General features: G+C 38.7%; 1 protein-coding gene across 18 annotated transcripts in view; it reads right to left on the bottom strand.

The window, feature by feature from the left end:
- nfixa (nuclear factor I/Xa) overlaps positions 1 to 26,830 on the bottom strand; it is a 135,099-nt gene extending 108,269 nt beyond the window's left edge. For 13 of the 18 annotated variants that reach the window (XM_079812715.1, XM_079812726.1, XM_079812716.1 and 10 more), the window contains exons 1-2: positions 25,768 to 26,830; positions 16,767 to 16,850 (exon numbers count right to left, since the gene is read on the bottom strand). In XM_079812715.1, the coding sequence (XP_079668841.1) occupies positions 16,767 to 16,850; positions 25,768 to 25,770 (87 nt within the window). In that variant the 5' untranslated portion in view covers positions 25,771 to 26,830. Of the gene's footprint in view, positions 1 to 11,632; positions 11,792 to 16,766; positions 16,851 to 25,767 lie in introns of those variants that run through there. The other 5 variants (XM_079812730.1, XM_079812722.1, XM_079812732.1 and 2 more) reach the window with 5 other exon arrangements.
- Positions 26,831 to 27,570: the final 740 nt, after the last annotated feature.

The raw sequence follows: 27,570 nt of genomic DNA, 5'->3' as shown, positions 1-27,570 counted from the left end.
TAAATTAAATATTACATTAAAATAAATAAGATAGAATAAACAGGAACAAAAAAGGAACAAAGTAAAAAATGAATTGGAATAAAAATATTTTAAAAATAAATATATAAAATATTTTGGTCAATATCTGACCCTGGTCTGAAGACAATTAGATTTTGAATGGCACATTCCAAAACAAAACAAAAACAAAAACAAAAACAAATACAAATACAAAACAAAATAAAACAAAACAATACAAATACAAACCAAAGCAAAACAAAGCACAACAAATACAAAACTAAATAAAACAAAAACAAAACAAAGCAAAGAAAAGCAAAAAATACAAAAAACAAAACAAATACAAAACAAAGTGAAGCAAAACAAATACAAAAACAAAAAAAATACAAAACAACACAAAGCAAAACAAATACAAGAAACAACAACAAAAAACAAATACAAAACAACACAAAGCAAAATAAATACAAAAAAACAACATAAAAACAAAACAAACATAAAACAACACAGAGCAAAACAAATACAAAAACAAGAAAAAAACAAAACAAATACAAAACAAAGCGAAACAAGTACAAAACAAATACAAAAACAAAGCAAAGCAAAGCAAAGCAAAGCAAAGCAAAGCAAAGCAAAGCAAAACAAAACAAAACCACAAAAGTCCTTATTCATTCTATGTGCAAGAGCCAGTCTATTTTCTATATGCTGGTCTCAAGGCATGCACGTTCACTCACCTCGAGGTCTTTCACCCTAAAGTTAAATTATGCACAGTGAAGAAAAAAGGTGGATCTAGCATGAAAGCAGGAAAACCATATGCTTGTACTGGACTCAATATGACCATGACCTTTCGATGGAACTAGGTTATTTCTGGCCAATAAAAGACACACAACTTTAGTGAATTACAACAGCACTGGTCCAGAACGCTGGTTCTCTTTAAATGAGCAACAAGAGAGAAGACATATTCAAGAGTGCGGTCATCGCTGTGAAAGACGCCATTGTTACACACTTGTGCTAAGTGAAGTGATTATGAGGAAAATAATGAGCAAAGTGTGTTGCATGAGCACATACTGTATGGTCTCCACGACAACTACAGAACTACAGCTGACGGTTAATAAGAGATGGATGATGGAGATGCAGGAACAAAGCACAGACAGAGAGACTGAGAGAAAGCAGATGAGTAACCATGAGTAGATCTTATCTGTCTTATTATGCTCTGCGTACAAAAGATTTTTTCCCCACACACTGTAAACCCCAATAAGTTGGCAAAACTCAAAAAAATTGCTAACTGGTTACACAAAGCTTTGTTAGCATTAGCATAGCACTTGCTGATTGAGGACAGCAATATAATACATCAAGCATATATCTATTCTCAAACTAAGCTCATGCTCCACTCGTCACCGTGATGGCGACCCTACAAAAAAAAAAAACATAACAGAAACTCTTCTAAACTAGCATAACAAAACATTAAACACTACTAAATCTCCCACTTAACGTTAATCTTGCACAAAAAAACAAAAAAAAACCATTTACTGTCCCTTATGAGTGTTATGGTCAGCCCAGTTTCGGTTAAATTTAAGTTAGTCTATATTAAAAGTTCATAAAACTCAAAACAATGAAACAATTCAGATCACTTCAAATGTGTCCGTTTTGAGAACTCAAAAGAAAAAGAAAGTTCTAAATACTCATAAAAGTTCAATAGTTTGAACTAATCTGTTTCATTTGAGTTGGCTCAACTCAAACCAATTCATTATTTTGAGCGTTATGGTTTACAGTGCAGCAATGCCACTATTTTTGGTTCCTCAAAGCAAGGCCGTAAGGGCATTTTTAATACATTATTATAAAGCATAAATTCTAGTTGGGAAATAATCATTTTGGGACTATTTGCAAATAATATTTGCATTAATTTGTGTCAAATATATCGTTAGTCTCGAGATTCTTCCCGTTAGTGAATAAATACATAGATCCGCATTTAACATTTGAAGTCCTTAGTGGTCTGGTGGTAGAATTTTTGTAAACCGTGTCGAAGGTTACAGGTTCTAGTCCACCCTCATATCATTTTTTTTTCATCATTAAAATCAAAGATGTTCAATGATTGTATATTAAGAGCAGGGACGCGTGTGCATTTTGTTTTGCGATTTCATCGGAAAGAATGGAGTCCCCGCAATGGCATTAAGCGATAGATCGACGCCCTCGTCTGTGTGAAGACTGTGCACGAACCAAACGCCGCCTGCTTTTTTGATGTGATTGGCCATCTCAATCATTTTGACATTGACGAGAGCCGAAATACCCAACAGATAATTTTTTATAGCATGTTACAATTGTCACTTTTTGAGGGTGAGCAAAAACATGCTGTTTTTGTGTGTCCCTTTAAATGCAAATGAGCTGCTGCTCACGGGGTGGAGCTTCAAAAGCTGGTGTTAGCAGCTCTGATGACCTCATGCAGACAGGCAATGAAACTGTTCAGCCTTTTATGTTCAAACCGGAGTCGGACAATGATGGAGAGACTCAAGAAAAAGTGGCAACATGTAGAATGAAACAGGACGTTTCTTGGTTAATAGATGAATTTATGTAGCTGATGTGGAGTTAACCATCTTCAAGTCATTGATTAGCATATTCTTTCATGATAATCTCACCCCCTTTCTTGCCTGTTCCTGGGGGTGGGGTTTATGTACATTTCAGGGTTAGTTAGCTTGTGTAGTCCCTACCAGCCGTTTGTTGTAGTCCTTAAAAAGTAATTTATTTAAAAGAAAATAGGCTATCTCCCTTTGCTTTGAACTTTGAGCGTCATAACATTGCAGATATTTATGCCCAAACAGCAACATTACACAGTCCTTCCAGAAAAATGCGGCTTTTTTTTGTGATTGTTGCGGGCAAAAATCTTTGATTATGCGGCACGTTTTCTTAAAAAATGCGATGGAAAATGCGGGATATTTATACAATTTTATGTGATGAAATTGCGGGAACTTGCCAAAAACTGCGGTTTGATGAAAAAGAGAAAAAAAGCACTACATCACAGAAAGTGCTGGGAATAATAGTTCTTATCTTGTTTTATTGAAGACCTTAATAAACACATGGCTCAAATTTACAAAACATTGAGTCAAACAAGTTCTGTAGCTTTACAAAAGGAATATGCTTTCTGAAAAAATGAATAAATAATTTCCTGTTTTACAGAGATAGCTATACAAAACAGACATTTGAGTGCTTCCAATGCACAAAGTGCAATCTCTTAAAGGGTTAGTTAACCCAAAAATGAAAATGGACTAGGTCTTAGTTGAAATCCGATGGCTCTGAAAGGCCTCCATTGGCTCAATGCACTTTACACTCTCAAGACCCATAAAAGGTACTAAAGACGTCGTTACAAAGTCCATCTCACTACAGTGGTTCTACAATAACTTTATGAAGCGACGACAATAGTTTTTGTGCTAAAACCTAAATAACAACTTGTATAGTGATGACCGATTTCAAAAAACAGCATCATGAAGCTTCGAAGCGTTATGAATCAGTGAGTCGATTCATGATTCGGATCGCGTGTCAAACTGCTGAAATACGTGACTTTGGCAATCCAAACCGCTGAATCGACTCTGATTCACAACGCTTCGAAGCTTCATGATACTGTGTTTTGAAATCGGTCAACACACCAGGAAACTGCTTTGCGCGGTCTTTTGCTGTTATTTTTGTTGGCAAATGGGAATTTGCGTGCTTCATCATGGTTTCACCACGGGGTTTGCAGCTTTTCGATGACGTTCGTGTCGGGTAATTACGTGACTTCAAAATGTGCCCATGGCAAAAGGGGGAAATGGCGGCTCCTGTGTGAAGTAAACGGAACATTTTTCAACTACTTTTTTGCAACGAAAATGCGGGGATTATGAAATCATGCTAGCCCCGCATATTTTGCACGCGGAAATAGGCAATTTATGCGGCGAAAGTGCGACGTATTTGAAAAAATGTGCCCCCCGCATAAATATGCAGACTTTGGCTGATTATGCATTTAAATCATGCGATCGCATAATCGCGTTTTTCTGGAGGGACTGATTACACTAGCCTGACAAGCCAGACCCACATCAAGATGTTGGGTCTGGGAACTCCCCATTGGCAGGGCTCAATCCGAGGAGCGGGATAAACGGTTGTCTTGCAGATTCCCTCTGCACGCAATAGGATAGTGCTACAACCAACCAGAGCAACGGAGAAGGTGAAGCGGAGCTGATAGATTAAACTTTTGCCATGTCCGGTCAGCAACACTCTGAACATATCTTCTTTTCTTAAGAATGACTTCAGTGCCGTTCTTTGTTCTTTTCTCAAAGAAAAGCTTAACTCAAAGTCTTCCAGAGTCGATTCGAAAGACGCGTAAAGCACGCGAAAGCACGCGTAACCGCCGCAACTCTGTCGTCATTATGTTAAGCCCGCCGACCGACTCTATACACGATGTGATTGGCCTGACTAGAGTTTGGTTTTTCCAGCTCGCTAACAACGGAGAGTTGCGTCTAGATTTCTAGGCTAACATTCCACACTAACTAAAGTTAAAAAAGTGAAATCATAATCAAGCACCCCTTTAAAAGAACCATTTTTTTCTTAGTGGTAAAAACTTTTGCAATTGAAAGGTTTCATGGATGTTAAAGGTTCTTCATGGAACCATCGATGCCAATAAAGAACCTTGATTTTAATTTTTTGTAAAGACTTCATTCTTCCACGACAGACATGTTTGTTCTTTTTAGAACCTGAGGTTTCATCGTAGCACTAGAGCTGCGCCAGCTAAAACACAGGACGTGTATTTTCTTCTAAAACGTTTTGGTAAGACTGTGTCTGCCAGGAACATAAATATAATGTAACTTTGCATATTGTTACCACACGAAACAGTTATGCCAGCAGAACCGCAGCAGGGTCATGCTGGGCTGCAAGGGCGGAACACCGTTGCATCTTTTTTGTTTTTTAAATGACTCATGCATTATAAAACTGAAGCTATTAAACAGTTTGCACTGTTCTGATTGAGACCTCTTAATGTTGTTGATGCTCTTTGTAAGCTCGGCTGATGCTATGGCTTGATCAGTTCATCGGATGATTCATTTGCTTCAGCGTAATCAGGAACAGGTTCAGGTGAACGGCAGCACCCTTGGGGCACACAAGTGTTTACAGTCATGCGTTTTATTGAGTTTGACAATTTATAACTATAGGCTTTGTAGTTTTTTTAAGAGTATATGTTTTTCCATACAGAAATGATGGAGATTGAATTGTGTTCCCCAGGGCTGCTGCCTCGGTCCCAACCTGCTCTCTCCTGCTTTCTGAAAGTATTTTCCCATACACTTTCTCCCAGTTACAGCCTCCCGTTTCATTGATTTCCCTGCCGGGCTGAGCAAGAAAACTGGAGGAAAGAGCATGGATGTTCTTGTTTGACGCAATGTCCTCCTCCCCTCAGAGCCATGTCCCAAAAAGACCCTTACTAAAAGGGGGAAGTCAATAAAGGGCAAGTAAACGGCATTCGTCATTATCGTTAAATTGCCCTGTTATGTTTAGAAAAGAGTGAGGCCTGGCAAAAGCAGCAGTCCAGGTGAAGCAAACAATCTGACAGCACATGCAAGATTAATTGTCTGTTTGGTCAAAATCAAATCCCTCAAGCATGGCGTAACAATCACCCATCTGAGCCCAGTAAACAAGGGCAAACGAATCAAAGAAAGAAAGATCAATTAGTAATGAAGTGGAATAGGAAATGACTCAGTTAATGTTCAATACAAATTGCTCCATTTAGCTTAACTTTACAGAGATCTGTGTTACTGTTAAAATATATTGCGCATGTTTCATTGAGCAGGGACGCATTCAAAATGAAAATGATGACAAACAATATACATATCCACTAGGGCTGGGCGGTATGACGATACATATCGTTACCACGGAATAAAATACTGGTAGAGATTTTGCTATTTTGTGAAATGTAAATATATAGCACTATTGACACTTCAGAGAGACGAGTTCTCTTTCACGTCTTATTGCGCTTGAATAGTCGAATACACACGCAATTATGTCTAAACGCCCATCGTGTGGAGTATTCATGTAAACACAGCCGGTTATGTCTCAGGTGAAAGTAAACCGGATGCGTTTCAGTATAATGGATCTGTGCGTTTGGTCTTAAAGTGACAGCAGCCTAATTCATTCTGTCATTAAAGGGATAGTTCACCCAAAAATGAAAATTAGGCCATGATTTACTCTCCCTCAAGTCATCCTAGGTGTATATGACATTCTTCTTTCAGACAAATACAATCGGAGTTATATTAAAAAAGTCCTGGCTAATCCAACTTTATAATAGCATAAATAAATAATCAAAAATAGCAAGCTTCCGGAGGTCAGCGTTGTGCGAGTCGACTTGCACTAAAAGATTAACCCCCGATGCTACGTTTTGTTTTGCTCTATCCTCTGCGCTTCTGTATTCGTCAATTTTAGTCTATAAAGTTTTAAATATGGATATTTTTCTTACACAAACGCGCCACTTCGCTTCAGAAGGCCTTTTATATCCCCCCGGAGCCGTGTGAAGCAGTTATATGATGGATAGATGCACTTTTATGATGAATAGATGCACTTTTATGATGGATAGATGCACTTTTATGATGAATAGATGCACTTTTATGATGGATAGATGCACTTTTATGATGAATAGATGCACTTTTATGATGGATAGATGCACTTTTATGATGAATAGATGCTCTTTTATGATGGATAGATGCACTTTTATGATGGATAGATGCACTTTTATGATGGATAGATGCACTTTTATGATGAATAGATGCTCTTTTATGATGGATAGATGCACTTTTATGATGGATAGATGCACTTTTATGATGAGTAGATGCTCTTTTATGATGGATAGATGCACTTTTATGATGAATAGATGCTCTTTTATGATGAATAGATGCACTTTTATGATGAATAGATGCACTTTTATGATGAATAGATGCACTTTTATGATGGATAGATGCACTTTTATGATGAATAGATGCACTTTTATGATGAATAGATGCACTTTTATGATGGATAGATGCACTTTTATGATGAATAGATGCACTTTTATGATGGATGGATAGATGCACTTTTATGATGGATAGATGCACTTTTATGATGAATAGATGCACTTTTATGATGGATAGATGCACTTTTATGATGAATAGATGCTCTTTTATGATGGATAGATGCACTTTTATGAAGGATAGATGCACTGATGAGTCGCTGCATCATAAAGCTTGGATTAGCCAGGACTTTTTTAATATAACTTTGATTTTATTCGTCTGAAAGAAGAATATCATATTCAACTAGGATGATTTGAGGGAGAGTAAATGATGGGCTAATTTTCATTTTTGGGTGAACTATCCCTTTACTACGAATCAAACGAAACAGAAAATAACTTATCGCTCTTGACTGAATAACTTTTTAGCATAAATAAGAATACATTTATATTTAATTCATACCATGCAGACTATCCAATATTTTATTTTTAAATTTGATTTATATATTTCTATTTATTTTTACATGTATATTTCTGTACTAATTCTAACTGCACGTTAAATAAACCTATTGTACCTGAAAAACTGAATTAGTTTAATTCATATTTTTTGTTATATTGTATTTGTCCTACTGCTTGTAATTAGATAAAATAACTATATTGTGATAGCTATCATGAAATACAATGTTCCATATCGTGAAATAACAATTTGGTCATATCGCCCACCCCTATCCACAATATAAACAATGTAATTTAGATATCCATCAAAAAATCAGGGCAGAGAACGGAAGTGGGCAAGACAATGAAGCAATATGTTGGTGATCATGTTATTCTAGATTACAGAAACAGAAACTCATTTTTGAAAATAATGTAGAGATGGGCATAATTTAAGAAGAAACAGTCAAGACTTTGAAATACATGCCTAGTTCTCATCTGCTCTGACCTGAATCTAGCACTTTTATATTGTAAACTGTGGTTTATTAAGATGATAATGACCCAGGATCCACATCAAATATCAATATATCCCTCTCCAGTTACATATGTAAAAATAAATATACATGAATATCATATTAAAGTGTAGGCTACTTGCTAGGGGAATACCATGACTCAGGGCTAAACCACCAATGTCCTTAAATGTAAGAAAATTCAAAATGCATTAAAACTTAAAGCTAACCCTTGTCCTGAGATGTGTACAAAGCCCCGACTGAGGCCCTTAGACTCCCCCAAACGACATTTTGCACCCCGGCACATTTGGCAACCCGTGCGTAACTTCCATTACGTAGGAAGCTTGAGATTCCCCACCTGTTCCACCCATTCCAGAAAACCTTTTATCAACGTTAATAATTCATTAGTTATTGTTTACATTTGTTGCCGCGCCGTATGCGTCCTCGTTTGTTTTAATAATTAACCGTAATTAAATAAAGACGACAGAACAAACGTCCGGACAGAGTGAGTGGAGCATCATGGGGATCGAGCACATCCACGCCGGAGGAATTACCATGCATTAGGCATCCTGACTCCGTCTTCTCTGAAGGCACAGAAACGTCCCATAAACCGCCAAACCTCACCCAAGTTTTGACTGCATGCACGTAAACGTGGCCCGCCGCAAGATTTATCCAGCCTACAATCTGAATCTCATCTGAAGCCACGAGAGACAAAGGAGGGATTCCTTTAACACACGCTCGACGTGGCGCGATTGCAGGTTTTGAAGACTCTTTTATTGCCGAGCTCATGCCAACAGGCGCTGAAAGATTTCAGACGAGGACGCAGTGTGATAAAGCTGTGGCCTTTATTGCTCGCATGCACTCCTTGTCTAAAACACTTTGTTACAGTGAAGATGAGGAAAAACAGGTTTTACTAATAATTATACATAATACAAATTAATATTATCAGCTCCTGGGAGAAAATGCTTTCCAAACAAACGGATTCACTATGGGAAAAAAAACACAAAAAAACATTAAATATGAAAATATATATATATTTTTTTTTAGGTTTTGACTATTGTAATTTGGCCTGTTTTGTATTATTATTAGTATTTATAATTATTTCCAATTGTATAAACAGCATATACAATTTTGTTTTAAAATATGAAAATCTTCAAAAATGCTGTCTGCCAATCAAAGTCCGCGTTTAGCCATTTTCTTGTCATAGCAAAATCATAAAATGGAGAGCAAAATCACAGAATTTGACCTTGCATGGGCCACAGTTCAGGTCAAGCAGAATAACCTTTAAATATATAAAATATTTTCCATCTATGCTGTATGAAATATTTTACCTTGGTAAAAAAATGAAATAATGTTCCAACATGTTTTAGGCACCTGCCATGTGTTTTAAAGCACATTAATAAAAGACGAAACCTTTTTATCTCGGACATTATTTGCCACTGACCCTGTTGTTTACTTTTCACTCTTAACTGGATCTCTATCGCCCTTTTCGCCGACTGCACGTGTGCTGCTGCAAAAGCAAATATTGAAATATTCAAACCTATTGGAATGACGGGTAGAAAAGTGCTAGCTAAGTAAATATTAAAACAAAAAAATAAAACAACGTGTTGTAAGTGACACACCTTAAGACAAGGAAAAAGGCAGAAAAAACTAATTCGACTCGAATGCGCGCGACTGAACCGAGCGCGCTGATAGGCCGCGCGACGCAGAAGAAGCGCTTCCAGTATATTAATATGGCACAGGACTGCAAAAAACATTTTCCATCTTCTTTAGTATTACTAAATAAAAACACACACATCTTTTGAAGAACACAAAAGCTTCATTAAAAATAATGCAGACACTTTACAAACGGCCTGCCGTTCAGGCCTTCTTTACATTGGGAAAAAAGGTGCATTGCCTAATGTAGCAAGGAAACAATTCAAAACAAGAGCCGTCAACAATGCAAAATGAGATTTATTTTAGACACGTCTTGGATTGGCGTGACCCAGTCTGGGGTAAAGAGGAAGGTCTGTTTGCAGCCAAGAAATTGAAGCCAATGGCAAAATCCTCTAAAAAAGTGAAGAAATAGCCTTGAAGAAAGACAGAAATTATAAGCACGAGAGAGAATAAGTTTAGGTAGGCCCACGCCTATTAGCTATGGGGAATTCAATTATTTAGGCCTCACCCCGAATGAAAGTTATTTTAGAGACCTGTCGAATGTCTGCTATAGAGGAATATTTAAGAGCCAGGAAGAGCGACTGCCACACACCCGGGCCAAACTGCGCGCGCGAGGAAGGGGGACGAGATCACACCCGATTCCTTCAAGCAGCGTGAAGCCCAAACAAGCCCCCGCGCGCATATATGGCACACGACTGCAAATACATTTTCAATTGACTTTTGAATGATTTATTAAATTACACCCATCTTTGAAGAACACAAATGCTTCTTGAGGAAAAAAAATAATAGGCCTACTGCTCGCCGACTATAGCAAAAAAGGCTTCACGTGTCGTCAGGGATTCAAAAACGGACATTTGCATTAACAGACAGGTCTATTAGCATATTAAACACTGATTCATATTTGTAAGAATTATATAGGCCTATATATATTCATGTGGTTCATGAATAGGCCTAAACATAGTTACAGCCAGCAAGGCACAGAGCAAATCAAAGCAGCGTTTTTGTTGTGACCTATAAGACCGTTTAATGCAATATTTTGTAACTGCAAATGTCTGACATTTTGCCAAGTATTGGGTAATACTATATGGACGGTAGAGAAAGAGAATATTTTTTTCAAAGACTGGTGACCGTAAATTAAGTCAGCATGACATGAATTGATCCTCGGCCTATAATAGGCATAGAACTTTTTAAGGAAATTATTAATTTCTACTATAGGCTAATCATAAAAGTAAGTTTCTCACTATGTTAAAGTTATGTTTTAGAAACAACGAGATCTTACTGAATAAAAATAGCCTAGGCCAGTGCGCATATGCTCGCTTCACATAAACTAATCAAGAAGAAAATGTTCATCTATTATGAATCAACATGTTGAGCTACAAAACTTCTAACAGATTAAAAAAAAAAATAGCATATTATAAGTTAGGCTATATAATAGCCTATTGCGTAACGTCAACAAAACATCTCTTGCATAGGGAACAGTCAGAAGTAAACGCGTTTTAATATTAATATTTGTTTTATAGGCTATTCTCCCCCGTCTTAATAAAATTAGTTCATCCAACAAACAAAACCCTGAAATGCTTATTTAACAAGATTTATGTCTCACTCGGGACAGGTAGATCAATGTCACTCCGTGTCTCTGAACTCGGGCGCGGAGAGCTTCAGGCACGGGAGCTGTCGTCCTGAAACATCCCAGCTTGGGAAAACAGCTTCTTTATCATAACGTTTTACAGTTTGACGTCTAAAAGCTGTTTACTATACTAGTCGCGCTTCCTCTCGGGTCAAACCCATCTCCTTTTATATAAAATAGATTTGGGAGAAGCGCCATTTTCTCTTCGATCCCATGTGCAATGAAACGCACGAGAGGAGTTCCGAGACGACACCGCGCGCGAGCTGGGAGCTGGAAATAAACGCGCGCGTGAAAATAATGTTTCAAAAAAGCGCAATGCATACCTTGAAATGCATTTATTAAGCAGCCACACAGAAGACAAGACACGGCAACGGTTCTACAATGCAGCATCCGGACACACAGACACGAGCGATTAATTAAATGAAAGCGTTTTACCTGTGTCAAGCAGTACGGAGAGTACATAGTTATCTCAGAGGCGGGAAATGAATCGCGTTTTGAAGTTGAGTGGAAGTTCGCCGCGTTGCTGCATTGCAATTGCTCGCCGTCCCCCTTTCGCCTACTCCATGCTGCTCTCGCCGCTAACCCCGCCTCGAAGGCACAAAGTGAAAGCTCAAACTTTAGGAAGAAAAAAAAAACTTTTCTCTCCTTCTTGCTCTCCCCCTTCGCTCTCTACAACTGCCTATTCATTAGTGATAGGAAAGATAGGCAACGCGAGCTGGGTAAATACATCTATGAATTAGCTATTTTGCCATTTCAACACTGTCATTAACTATTGGTACATGTTATAATTTATTATAGATCAATATTGCCAGGTGAGAATTGAGTGGTATTTCCCACTTATTTCATCTCCAAAATCTTTCACCAGCAGCCTTGTCAATAAATAATAACTATAGCCTATTATGTTTTTCTTGGTGAATTTCCAGTCATTTTGTTGACATATAAATGCTCTTGTTTTTCTATTGGCCATTGGAAATATGTAAATGACTCTTATTAAACAACACCAACCCTAACTTACAAAAAAGAATCAAAGCCTTTGGAATCAGGGCAATCCCAAATCGGAGTGGATTTTGCCATTGAGATGACTTGGACAAAGTGTCCCAGTCAACCTGAATTCACCCTAAATATGCAACGCTTGATCAATGACAGCAGGGTTGACTGGCTGCATTATGTGTGTCAATGGCCTTTTAAACATTTACAATATGTGACGCAGTCCCCCCCCCCCATGCAATACTACTGCAATCATGACTTTAATCAGGTAATGGAAGGTAAGTAACCCCCTCTCTCCTCTTCTATGACTCATCTATAGGCCCCAGTCCTGCATCACCGTATTGCAGGGTGGTCTCCTAAATCCACATCTGTTTTGTGGCAAACCACAGCGCCCAGGCTGCCTAGCAGCACGCTCAACTATGCTTATCTTGCACCTTCTCCAGCCGTGAAACTCTGCTGTGCCTCTGCTGTCAAACTTTAAGAGGCAGATTATCTTGCTCTTTTATTAGGACTGCTTTCTCATAGATCGCTTAAGCCAACGCCACAAAGGAGACTTAGCAATTACTGCACGATTTAATCCAGGACTACAAACCTAATCCAGCACAAAGCTTGATCAACATCTGGGGAAACAGACGGTGGAGTTTTAGGTAACCAATGGTTTTAGAAACGACCGCTACAGGTTGAGAAAGCCGATTTGACCAATCGGTTTATTTTTGACACAAATAAGAGAAATATTTTCTATCATTTTAAAGTCGATTCGGAATTTTAATAGATTTACACAACACCATTTTCAAATAAAAACGTTTTATGCTCATTTAGCCTGCACGACAACGCCGTTTTGGGGGCTTGAAAATGCGAATTTTTGAAACCTGGTTTCAAAGTGCACGTTTTTGAAAACCATACAGTTATCGTCTCTGTGAAAACTACAAAACATGAATTTGTGAAAACGGTGACATCGTGCGCAGGCGTATTACGTGTTCAGTCTATTGGCGCGTAAAGTAGAAGTATTGGCAAAGTAGCATCGCCATCTACTGGCCTGGCATGAATAATACAGAGTTTTTAGTCGTTTTTGCAGATCTGTGTGAACAGGGATCGTTTTGTCGTCATGTATGCGAAAGGCGCAAAGGAAAAAACTTTTCAAGGCCTGTGCACACCGGGACGGTTATCGCGCGCGCACTTATCGCAAGTTTTTTTCAAGACATTTTTCGGCACATATTTGTGTTCACTAGGGTTGGGTTCCGTTCACATTTTAACCGGTATCGGTACCCAACGGTACCTTTTTCCGGTACTTCAGGGATGTTTAAATCAATAACTATTAGTAAAACAATAACAATAACCTGTAAGTCATTTATAGAAGTGTTTTTGACATTATGCCAGAGCTGCCCTGGTCTCTGTCTGGCATTGTCTATGATGTTTGTGATGATACTGTAATATTTACTAGTAAATAGTGGGCTACTAGCTACTTAAATTTAATTAATAAAAACAACCATATTATTTCATTTATATGAAAAGATTTCCCACAAATTATGTGTTGTGTATTTTCTGGTAATCAAATGAAGACATCAGACATTAATTTAATTTATCTTTTAATTCAATTAAAGTGCTGCACAACTGAGCTTTATACAGTTCAAATTAAAACATTAAAACAGAACAATTTTAATATATTACTTAAAAAATAAAGTTTTTATTATTATTATTACTTTAGTGTTAGTATTATTAATTGAGACGTATCGAAATTCTACTGTCCAACAGTGATGTATTTGTCGACCGTCATAGTGATAGTGAGCGCGATAGTGAGTGAGTGTGTGTGTGTGTGGTAAACCACGCGTCTACGCCATTCATTCGCATAGAGACACGCAGGATTCGTATATTTAAATAGTCTTTTTGCGGTTTAATATTCACAGACACTAGTCTATATCACCAGATGCGTTCTCAGGTACCGACATTCGGTACCGATTGATTTAATGTGAATCGGTACTCGGTAGTACCGACGTAATTCGGTCGGTGCCCTTAAAAGTACAGAGTTCGGTACTCAACCCTAGTGTTCACACCCAATTACTTCCTCTTCGTCGTATCAAAGTGTGCTCGGCAAGAGCGTTTTGTGCTTGAGTGCCACCAAGTCGTGTTTTACTGTAACTTCAGAAGCTCCAGGCACGTGAACTAAAGCGCGATCTCATTGGTCGGACAGTTTTTAACGCGCCACGTCAAAACAAAAAAACGGATCCGAGGCGTTTTTTTTTTTTTTTCAAATGACGCTTTTACGTCTGCCTTTTTGTGTTTTGCGCAAACTTTTGAAAACGGGATTCAAAGTGAATTATTATGCGTTCAGTCTATTGGCATGTAGTGTTTCTTTACAAAGTGACATCGCCATCTACTGGCCTGGCATGAATAATACAGCGTTTTTAGTAATTTAAGCGGATCTGTGTGAACGAGGATCATTTTGACAACGTTGTTTTCTGTACATGAAAAATGCGTGCACTCTAAAAAATGCTGGGTTAAAAACAACCCAAGTTGGTGAATGGGTTGTTTTAACCCAGTGAATGGGTCATTTTAACCCAGTGAATGGGTCGTTTAACCCAGCGGTTGGGTTAAATGTTAGCTTAAAACAACCCAATTGCTGGGTTAGTCCATTTTCAAACCAACTTGGGTTGTTTTTAACCTAGCATTTTTTAGAGTCTGTGCATATTATGCGTTCAGTCTATAGGCGCGTATTGTTTCTTTACAAGGTGACATCGCCATCAACTGGCCTGGCATGAATAATACAGCGTTTTTAGTCAATATCACGGATCCGTGTGAATGGCGATCGTTTTTTTTTGTTTTTGTCTGTATGCGAAAAACGTGTGCATAGTATGTGTTCAGTCTATAGGCGCATAGTGTTTCTTTACAAAGTGACATCGCCATCTACTGGCCTGGCATGAATAATACAGCAGTTTTTGGTCAATTTCGGGGATCCGTGTGAATGACGATCGTTTTTACGTTTTTGTCTGTATGCGAAAAACATGTGTGCATATTATGGGTTCAGTGTATAGGCGCGTGGTGTTTCTTTACAAAGTGACTTCGCCATCTACTGGCCTGGCATGAATAATACAAAGTTTTAGTCATTTTCGCGAGTCCGTGTAAACGGGGATCATTTTGACAGCATTGTTTTCTGTACGTGAAAAACGTGAATGCTATTATGTGTTCAGTCTATAGGCACGTAGTGTTTCTTTACAAAGTGACATCGCCATCTACTGGCCTGGTATGAATAATACAGCAATTTTAGTCATTTTCGCAGATCCATGTGAACGAGGATCGTTTTTACAACGTTGTCTCCTGTACGCGAAAGATGCAAAGAATAAACATTTCCGTTTGTAGTACATCGTTATCGCGTAAATGTGCCCTTCGTCTGATAATGTCAGACCTGCTTGAGATGTAATGAGCGCACATAAACAGTTTCCAATCATTTCTTTTTTTATAGATGCTGTTCATTCACCTTGGCCTAATGGTAAAGAACAGCTATAAATAAGGTTATAGGTCTAAATACAGTTAGAGGCAACCCATAAACCGACATGATTTTCCGAGATCTTACACAGTATGTTTTTACTCTGCATCTGCAAAACAGCCAATATAACAACAAGAACAAGAAAAACACTGACATTAAGAGTTAAGAGCGAGGTCAGAGAAAGGGCACAAAGGTTGGCATTACAACATCGAAAGGCACAAATCCAAAACCACAGTTCTTCGTGCTTCACACAGATCTCGCAGCCATTCTGCAAAATAGCATGAACACAATTCTACTTTCAGCGCATGCATACTTTCACACACATACAAATACACATACATGCACGCACACGCACACACACACACCCAGTTCTTTGTTAAGCAGATCCACGCTCGGGTTGCGGTTGCAGCAGCTAAAACTTCCATTAAAACTCACATAAGAGAACCATATGCGAGCGATATAGTCGGTGTGTGTGGTTTTTAGCCCAACACAAACACAAACACACACACTTTGCTTTATACCCTTCCCTCGCGGATGGCTGTTAAATAATCCTGATGATATTTTATGTAGATAATTCCTGCAGCTGCTTCTCCACATGAACTCGGCATTCCTCTCAACGCTAACCACCATCTTACCATATAAACGCAGCACATGAGATCATAAACGGACGATGAGATTTATGATGCATACATACACGCCGTTCTCCTGAAAAAGGCTTTTCAGATGCTTCGCAGGCTATGATACTTTCAGTAAGTAGTTCTTAAAAGAACCAATTTTTCTTAGTGTGAACTAAGAACATTTTAATAATCCAAATTTCCACTATAGAACCTTTTAAGGAATGGAAAGATTCCACTGATAAAGAACCTTTATTTTTAGGACTGTATAGATTATATCTCTGCTCTATCAAAGTTTGCTTAACTGATTCCAACTCATCTTATCACAATCTGAAGTCCAACTCAGTCTGGCCTGAGAGCAGATTCATTACATCAGCCATGAGAAAGAAATCAAAGTTCAGTTCATCATGTTAGTCATTTTATAGAAAGAAGAAAAAAAGAACAACAACAACAACAACACCGACAGAAAGAGGAAAATTGCTTGTACCCTGTAGGATTCAGGCACTAGGAAACACTCTGAGATGCCCGGGGCTCGATGGGGACCTTCATGCACCAGATACGATTCTGTGGCCTGTAATCCAACACAAAACACAGATAGAGCAAATTTTATCACAGGGTCATACAAAAAAAATAAATGTCTTACAGAAAAATCTGTCAAAGAGCTGCATCACAAAGCCTGAAACATGAAACTTTAGTGGAGCATACCTCCATCGATCACATGGTCTCTACCTCTTATTGCTTCTCCGTGTTCAATTTGTGTTCAATTCTTGAATAAACCAGTCTCTCATGTTTGAACGTCAAATAGACAGCAGCACAATTAACAAAGGCGGAGACTTTGCATGTGTGGAATGATGTGCATATGACATGAATGATGTGCATATGACAAGAATGATGTGCATCTTTTCTGTATAGGAAAGAACAGCTCTGCCCGTAACTGCTGATTCAGGGTCAGTTTTCCCATCCCAGATTCAAACTTTGATTACTAGAAAGAACTGCAAACTGCACACTTCATCCTTTACTACAGATCCCCCAAAGGGATATACAAAATATGAGATGGGAGAAAAAATAATAAGTCAATTGCAATTGCAATATTTTTTTTTCTCCCATCTCATATTTTTTCCATGATTATGTCCCTTTAGGGGCTCCAAACCTTTCTGTATGTACACTAAAAAAAATAGTGTCACTCACAGCAATGGATAATACAATTCAAAACTAATTGCAAAGAAAACAGGAAGTAACACAGTGAACTAAAGCTGAAAGACTGAAACTATTTTCAGTTACACTTTATTTTAAGGTGAGGTAGTTCCACGGTACTACATGTACTTACTATAACAATAACAGTAAATTATGCATAATTACGAGTAACTAACCATAAACAAAACCCAACTCTATAGTAAGTGCATGTAGTTAGTCAATTTTACTCAGTACTTATTGGAGTAAGTAACTACGTCACCTTAAAAAAAAGGGGGTAACACTTTATTTTAAGGTGTCACTGTTATAGTGTAATAATACATTTAAGTACTGAGTAATATTAATTAACTACATGGGTTAGGGAAGGATTAGGGTTAGTTGCATGTAATTGTGCATAATTTACTGTTATTACTATGGTAAGTACATGTAACATATGTAACAAGAACACTGTAAAATAAAGTGTAACCTTCTTAATAATAAACGAGTTTAAAAAAAAAATTTTTACAGTGACATGGGTTGAGAAAACATATCCTGAAATCACTAAACATTGTAAATAAGAGCATAAACATTAAGTAAAAAATGGTAGCTCGAAGTATGTTAAACATATTAAAATATCCATATTAATATGCAACCACCCTATCAAATCTCAAAACTAGCCTGTACTGAGATGCTTCTGAAGGCACTCACTAGCCTACTGGACTTTGGCCCAACTTCCAAAAGCTTGTCAAGTTGGCGCTGACATTGTTGATGGTGACTGCATATGATTATTATTATGGCATATGATGCATTTCATGCAATGTATTTTGATGCATTAGGTAAGAAAGTGGTTATTGTTTCAAGATTAAAAAAAAACAATACCTATGCTTGCTCTCGAGTCACATAATTATTAATATCATCTGTGTAAATGATGATAAATAATATGTCTGGAGCCTTTTGTGAATGAGCTTGTGACGCATGGCCCAATATGGATGGACATTTATTGCAAATGCGCTTTAAGAAAAGCAGTCTCTAAGGTATAAGTGGTGCGCACCTCAGCTACAACTCCATGAAAAAGAAAAGAAAAATAACCATTTGAAAGGCTGAAACTCAGAATTGCACAAACCACAGCAGGTTTCCAGTGAGCCAACCAGGACCTCATGCAACAACTATCCACCATCTACACACACTAATAATGTTCAAATATGAACAATAAAATAACCACAAATGCACGTTTGTGTGCATAAATACATATCAACATCCATTCCAGCGCATACGCACACACAGTTTGCTCATAATAAGTCCCAGGCATTGGCACTAGACTCGGGCAGTGGTGAATAACAAAGCCTATTCATATCCACCCAATGAAACATTAGCTTTCCCAATTCTCCCTCACTTTTATAGGGTCTTAGCTACAGCGCGCTAAAATCTCATTCAAGCAGGGAACAATTGCTGATTGGCTTTATTAGAACATAAACATGCATTTTCATAATTAAAGAGAGCGATTAAAAAGCACACGGTTCTCAGAGGCAAGTTCACGGCTCTCGCCGCTCTGAGAAACGTGTTGGAAACAGAAGAGCCGGAGAGGGAAAGTTGTGGGAAGGAGCATTTTATGGGGCAGTGAATAGCAGGTGAGTTTTTCACTGATGTTTTGTGAGGCTCTCGGGCTCTTCTTAAGACGTGACTGTCGCTCAAAGAACATTAACCAAAGGTCCAGCAAAAAAAAAAGTCGGAGCCTTGACGCAGTTGGAAGGTTTGAAAACACTTCCACAAATGTCAAAATGGCTGATATAAACTCTGAATGTTCTCGGTTGGATTTATTTATGGGGATTTTAGGTATTGATTGACTCAAGTGTTTACTTTTGTTTAGTTTCAGGGTATTGATTACCCTCGTGTTCCAGGAAATCGGCTAACCAGATTTCACCATGTGCTCTTTCCAACGGCTCCCATCGCTCTGAACCGAAGCAGAAAATGGAAAACGCTCCACTTACTCATTCGCTTTCTCTGCGTTTAATTGACTCGACTCTCAACTCTTTAAGATAAACCGGCAAATCAAAGCCGTCGGCGAGGCCAGGTCGCACAAGCCAGCTGAACAAACTCAACCCGGCCGTATTTCGCGGTGCTGAGATCATCCGTTCATCTGTCTTGTCCACAGATGGAGAGCAGAAGTCTATGTTGGCACCTGGAGGAACTCTCTGAATTTGACTATTCTCCTCGTTTTGAGAGGAGGAACCTTCAGCCTCGTCTTCGCCTCCAAAAGCTCCCATTTTTCTGTAGAGATCTATTAATTATATATGGGCTGTATGCATATGGAGCATATGCAGGGTCCATATGGCCAGCCCTCAGCCAGAATCTCAAGCCTCTTCTTAATTAACATTTTAGAGGCGAAGCGCTCAGAGAAAAGAGGGACATTTCAAAGCGGCTCTGGGAGCCTCTGACCTAATTGGAGTCAATGGAGATGTATGTAAATGTGTTAATTACGACAAGTTTCCTCGCTCTCACCGATAAATAGAGCTCTTTGTTTAAAATGTTTAATTGGTGGGAATAACGGAATCAAATGAGGGGGTTTCCTCCATATATGGGGGAGAGAGAGAGCGAGAGAGAGGTGTATATGGGTTGGAGGCATATGGCAATACGTTTGTGGTTTAGTGGAATGCTTAAGTGGTTAAATTCCTGAAATCTGAAGTTTCTCTCTCTCTCTCTTACACACACCCACACACACGTTTGTGGTCAGGAGTTTTAGAACGAAGTGCATCATTTGCAGAGCTGCAAAATTAATGACTGTTTCACACTGCTTTCAAACACTCATCGACTATTGTTTGAATTGTAGTCCCGCCCCCAAACTCACGTCATTGGTTGAGCCAATGATGTTTGAAAAACAGATTGAAAATTACACACTTTAACTTTAAGCTAGACTAACGTTTTCAACGGAAATTTGAGTGTTGATTGTCCATGCTAAATTGGTTAATGCGCTGCTAGGCATTTGGGTCTACTGGGTGGTCGCTTAAAATTTGGTCATCATTTACTCGTGTTGTTCCAAAACCTGTAAACAATTTAGGCCTACATTGGCTTTCATTGTATGGACAAAAAACCACACTCTTCAATACATCGTTATTAAGGCTTAGATCCTTATAAAAAAGTAATAGCACATCTTTCCCAAACAAGCCGCAATTACACACCAAAGCTATATAGAGTATATAAATAGCCCTTCGAGCTTTTGCTCATCATAAAGCCTCAGCTCTTTCTAGGGGTGGGCGATATGACCAAATTCCTATTTCACGATATTTGAAATTTTATTTCACAATAACGATATATATCATGATATAGTTAGTTTGTGTTATTTTATCTCATTTCTGTTTTTAAAAATAAAAAAATTCATGCACATTAAAAACAATAGGTCAAAGGCAATATAACAAAAATATGAATGAAACAAATAAAGAAGTTACAATAGGTTTATTTAGCATGCAGTTAGAATTAGCACATAAATGTAATAATCAAATGTAAATATAAAATATTGCAGTGTATCAATTAAATATAAATGCATTCTTATTAAAGCTAAAAAAGTTATTCAGTCAAGAGCGGCACGTTATTTACTCTTTTGATTGATTCACATTAATGACAGAATGAATTAGGCTGCTGTCACTTTAAGACCTAACGCACAGATCCATTATACTGATACACATCCGGTTTACACACAACTGTTTACTTTCACCTGAGACATAACCGGCTGTGTTTACATGAATACTCCACACGGTGGGTGTTTACAGTGTTGGGGAAAGTTACTTTAAAAGTGATGCATTACAATATTGCATTACTCCCTAAAAAGTAACTAATTGTGTTAGTTACTTGTTAAGAAAAGTAATGTTTTATGTTACTTTTGAGTTACTTTTTTCACCTGGACTGGGCTTGCTTGGTTTTTTGTGGGGGATTATAACAAAAATGTTCTATTTTTGGGCAAATGTAAAGACTCTTTCACACCAACATTGAAATTATACACCTCAGACTGAATAAAAAATGCTAATTCGCGTGTGTACAGTAGAGAGCGCAACTCAAACCTTTCAGCTGTGCTGCCGTTCTGGATAACGGAAGAATAGGATTCAGGAGACTTATAAATGACTAAAAATCTAGTCGTTTTGCTTATGGTTTAACTAAATCATCAAAGGTCAGCAGCAAGACATTGGTCAATAAAGTCTGATTAAATGCATACAAATATTTGTTTTATTTAACATTTATTTATTGGACGTTTGCATATAGTATTCTGATTTTGCATTTGACTGATTTTATTCATTTTGAGGAACATTGAATTTTTTTCAAAAAAATTTTAACACTATAGGCATTTAGACATAACTGCGTGTGTATTCGACCGTTCAAGCGCAATAATGCTGCGTTCACACCAAACGAAAATAGAGTGTCAAAATCGCGTCTACCGCGTCTAGTTGGACGATTGAACATTTTGAATCCATATAAATCGAGCGTTTGAAGCAAAATAGACGCGCGTTCAAGGTGCTCCAGGAGAAATATGTCATAAAACAATCGTCCAGCTAGACGCGGTAGACGCGATTTTGACACTCTATTTTCTGCCTCTTTTCATTTTCATTAAAAATATATATTAAACATTAATAGCCACAGAAATGTGGTCCAGGCAACTCACTACCTAGCCTACATTATCTTCACTGCATGTATATTTAAATATCCTAAAAAAAATAAAGTTATGAAACCTCTCTTTGCCCTCAGTCAAAACGATTTGGCAGACAACAAATTATAGATTCATGACAGCAAAGATCGCCCGTTAGATCTACACAAGACAAATTCTATCTCATGTTTAACCACTACAGAGACATCAGAGCCAGCGTCAGACGTCAGAAGGACTAGCCGAGGAAAGGCTGCTCTCGCCGGGGTTATGAGCGCTGAGCGCCCGGTGATCGCCTGGATCTCACAACTCCAAAACGCAAGATTATTTTTTTAAATAGACGCTCTCTTTATAAATAAACCACAGATTTGAGCTTTAAACTACTACATTCTCACCTGAAAAAGTCTTAAAACTACACTTTGTGAAACAATAGTAGTATTTTTAAATTATGCCGTGTTTCTCATCATGTCACTTTACCACGTGACAGCAGCGAGCAGGCTCCTGATTGGTTAATGCGGCGCGAATTGACGGCAAAGTTAAAAAAATTTAACTAGAGCGTCAGACGCGAATTCGCTTCAAACGCGTGAATGCACAAAAAGCACCACTCGCGTGTATCGCGCAAGACGCTCAATTCGTGTCAAATTCGCATCATTCGCGCGAACTGGACGTCAACGCACCTTTCCATTGCCTTAACATTAAAAACACTCGCTCCAGACGCTCTATTCGCGTTTGGTGTGAACGCAGCATTAGATGTGAAAGAGAACTGAATTCGCAGAACCGAGAGACGCGGCTTTCTGTTCCTTCTCACTGTTTATTGTTTGTTTAATAACACTTTTTAACGTTGAGAACGTCCCAAATTCGCGCTCTGTGTGTGCACTCTTTGGCAGTCAGCGCGAGCAACGCACAAGTTCCTTTTCAGGATGTATTGCGCTTATAACTCTTTTTAACATCAAGCACATCTTTATATTCTCGTTCATGCATTTCATCTCCCCGAAGTGTCAATAGAGCTTTATATTTACATACCGCGATGTAGCACAAAAACGATGATGGACATTTTTATACCATGGTAATGATATATATCGTCATCTAGCCCCTTCACAAAATTCCTAAAGACAAGAACATTAATTCACACGCACAGCAATGCAGTTATTTATTCACATGTGTATCTGCTAACTTTATATTCCCGCTCACACACACACACACACACACACCTGGCTGTCCTCCACACATTCAAAAACCAGCTGGCCCAAGAACAATCAGCACAGGTCCCACAGATTTTTCCTTTTTTCACCCCTTTTTCTTTGTCTTTTGTTTGTCTCCAAACGACACAGCAATTACTATTAGCACCATTGTTTTTTATCATTATGATTTACTAGCTGGCAGTCCTGAGCCAAATCAGCCCGCATATAAACCTGTCCTCTATGGCAACCGCATCAAAGAGAGACAGAGAGAGTAAAAAAAAAAGAGAAGGAGGAGTGCTATATAAAAGGATGAAGCGTCCTTTCTCTGTGCGTCTGCCAGTAGCACCTCAGGGAGAACTGTTGGAAAAATGTGATTTTTCACACCAGCATCTCAGAGGCAATAGCAGAAGGAGAAAGAGAGGGATGGAGAGAATCTGGAATGAACGAGCGGCTGCTAATTATTAAAGCTCTGTTTGGGGTTTTGACATGAGTTTTCTGGCTCGGGCCAAACCTAGTTTGCACCCGGCACCTCTGATCTCCCCTTTCGCGGCTCGTCTTCTCCGTAACATGCTCGCGAGGACCTCTGCGAGCGCTCCAGGTGCATCCATTACACTCGTGTGTGAGTGTGTGCAGGTGTGTTTCAGCGTTCGTTCGCACGCGTTCACCACGGGCTGAATACAAGTGCGTGTAGGTGGCTTTGCATTGTGGCATCTCATGTGCCAACACAGATGCCACAAACACAAAACGTCCTCCCATGAGAAGTTTACACCCAGAAACAAGTTCATGCAGCAGTCCACCAATCACTGCAGGCCACCGCAGCCATGGCAACCCTGGCATCCAGTCAATCTAGAAAAGACGGTTCTGGAATTCGCAGCCTGAGCCGAGTCTCCACAACCAAGTCCGGCGGGTTTGCGGAAGGCATTGAAACGGCTGGCCCGAGCGAGTTCAGTGCGTGCGCCATCCAGACGCTTTAATCTGACTTGAGCGCTTGACCTCGTTCACGGAGAGCAACTTTGCATTTCTTTTATTGCGTAGATCTCACAGGTGCGCTTGGCTGAAGAGGATGTGCATCGCTTTGAAAAGATTTGTCATGATGAAAAAATGCTTGCTGCAGGCAAATGTGGCGTTTCGTATTCAGATCCAACCCCTTCAGCCTGCAAAGGCCTGTCAATCTCACATTTAAGGACTGACTTAAAGCACAGAATTCCCTATCTAAACACAGCCTAATGTGCTTGCTGTGCAAACATTTACTCAGACACAATTACTAGAGCGTATGAATCCTAAACTAACAGATAACTGGAAATGAAGTTACTCGTCTGAATGCACTTCAGTTTCTATCTCACACCTGTGAAAGTCTATATGAAGGGGGGGGGGGGGACTATAACTCATATAGTTTCATTATATACAATCACATGACAGTGATAGTACATTTTACTGGCTGATATTGTTTTATTTTTCAAGATGACAGTTTAAACTAGTATAACTGGTAGGTTTGATCTTGAGCAGGTACAAAACCAGCCCAATATATAATAAAATCTGCGGGACAGTCTTGCAAACTTTTATTAATTAACAAATAAAATAAAATAAACCTTTTGCTACTACATCTGCAAAGTCTCCCTACATATAATCCCCTTTAAAAACCAGTTTAATGAGGCCAGAACTGAGCATGTGGATTTAGACGTTGTCTGCTTCAGTTGCTTTTTTTGAATAAAAATTAATATTTAAGTACACCCTGACCCTAAAGCTAAGAAAAACACCTGTTACACTGATTTAAGTGAGGCATTTTTATGGACTAATAAGTGACCCTGGAGCACAAAACCAGTCATAAGTCGCATGGGTGTATTTGTGGCAACAGCCAACAATACATTGTATGGGTCAAAATTATAAATTTTTCTTTTATGTCAAAAATCATTAGGATATTAAAGTAAAGATCATGTTCCATGAAGATATTTTGTAAATGTCCTAACGTAAATATATATTTTTTTAAATATATTTTTAGTAGTAATATGCATTGCTAAGGACTTTATTTGGACAATTTTAAAGGTTATTTTCTCAATATTTAGATTTTTTTGCACACTCAGATTCCAGATTTTAAAATATTGCATCTCGGCCAAATATTGTCCTATCCTACCAAACCATACATCAATGGAAAGCTTATTTATTCATATAAGACCACATCTTTCTTATATCTGGAGGAATAATAATAATAATAATAATAATAATAATAATAATAATAATAATAATAATAATAATAATAATAATAATAATAATAATAATAATAATTAAACTGCTGACCTGAAGAAAAACTTTGGCATTTCACAGCACTTCCAAACAGCTACATAACAATATTATTATTATATATATATTAACTGCATATGGAATAAAAGAGAAGCGATACATTTATCTTTGTGGTTTTTAAAAGAAAATCTAAACAGCTCTTTGACATTTGAAATCTGTTGGCTAAGATTTCTGAAAACAGTGGGAAAGATATTGATTCTCATAGCACGTACCATTGTAGTTCAGGGGAATTTGCCAGCTCTCCTCAAAAGCCCATTTTTCTTTAAAACCTTCAGCGTCCAAAAAAAGAGGAGAGGGAGCGGGTGCACCAGTCGGTTTCTTCGGTGATACCGGAAGCGAAAAAAGAACTCAACAAGTCGGGCTGCTTCCCAGAGTTCGTTCCGTCTGTAAAAGTAAAGCGTCCTCTGGCACTTTCTCTGGATTATGGACGTCCCCGGCCACTGCTCGTATACCGTGAACTGTTCCCTCTTTAATATGTTTCTCCCGAGCGATGGAGCCTCCCTGTCAGGACCGACCGGAGAATTCACAAGTGCGGTTGAAATGCTCCGCGAGCGCCGGTGTAGGCTACTGCTTGTATGAAGACGTTCTGCGTGAATGTGAGTGTTTTTTCGTCGTCTTTATGTCCTGAAGTCAGTTCCTGTTTGTCTTGACTGCTTCTCCCTCTTTCGACCCTCCGACTGTCCGCACCATAACGGGACCCCCGCTGTTCCCGGACAGATGAAAGCGAGAGGCGTCCTCAAATGCCGTCGCAGTCAGTCACCAACACGAGCACTGCACATTGCGACAGTCTAATCCGTAGACGCACCGAAGGGATCTTGCCTGTTGGCTAATACTGCTGCGTTTAAAAGCACGGGAGAGTAAACGTCCCCTCCGCGTGATTAAATATCTGTTGTCGCCTCAGTCGACCCGAAGCTGCACCGGGGTAGCGGGTCGGGGAGGCGTCGAGCTGGTAAATTATTGATCAATGTAGCAACTGGCAGCGTGTGGCGCTCCGCGGCCGGCCGGTGTGGCAGCTGCAGCTTTGGGGCATTAGCAGGGCTGTGGGAAAATCATGGGCTGCGCGGATTACTGAACACCAAGCCAGACGGTACACACAGGGATAGACCGACGACGGGTGAATAAAAAAAGAACTCGAATAGAACACGAGCAAAAGTGCAAGAAGTACGGAAATTCCATGCGTTCTATCTTGCCCGCGGTAACCGACTGATGATCAGCGCGCGAATTATTCACGGAGTTTCAGGGGGGGTCGACATTTTATCAAGACTTTCTGTCTGTAATTTTCTGGGCGCTGAGGTTCGGCTTGCGCAACCCAAATTGTCTTTTGGCGCCCCTAGCGCAGTTGTCTAACTGTTAAGATATTAATTTCAACAAAACACGTTAGATTTAGGCCTATGTGTAAATCTACAATGACAGCAGGCTATACTTATGTTGCTTGGGTTGATGTACCCTCCGCTATAGATCAGCCGTTGCTATGGTTACCTCATCACGCGAAGAATATACATTCAGCGCGTAATGGCCACATTCTAAGAACTTTTTGAACGTTGTTGACGCGTAAATCATATCAGAATGAATAAAAGCGTTCGCTTATAGATGTGCAATAATTATGTTAAACTTAGGTTAGCCTACTGATAAAATAGCTATTCCATCATATAAAATGCACGCTATATGCTACAATAATTATAAAGAAACAGTGATATATCGATTCATATTTTTTGTTTATTTTTTTGTGCTCCCACTCTGACTCTTATGAAATGTAAACCCAAACAATATTTAAAAATTGGAACTATTCCACGTATTAAAAATAAAAACGATTACCGGTGTATTAGGCTATAATAACCGACCACATTATGGCTCAAGTAAAATGTAAAGGATTTTTATTAGTTTTTCTGGTATAATTTATTTTATTTTCATTTTCTTTATAGCCTACATTTTATGTGGACAAAAAACAGCCTTCTTCAGGACCTTCCGAGTCATTTTTTTGGGCTACACGTTCAAGTCACGAAATGTAAAGGCAG

The sequence above is a fragment of the Gobio gobio genome (assembly GCF_949357685.1).
Source record: "Gobio gobio genome assembly, chromosome: 3".
NCBI classification, from domain to species: domain Eukaryota; kingdom Metazoa; phylum Chordata; class Actinopteri; order Cypriniformes; family Gobionidae; genus Gobio; species Gobio gobio.
Note: the sequence above shows the minus strand (reverse complement) of the source record. Positions and strands in the feature narration are given on the sequence as shown.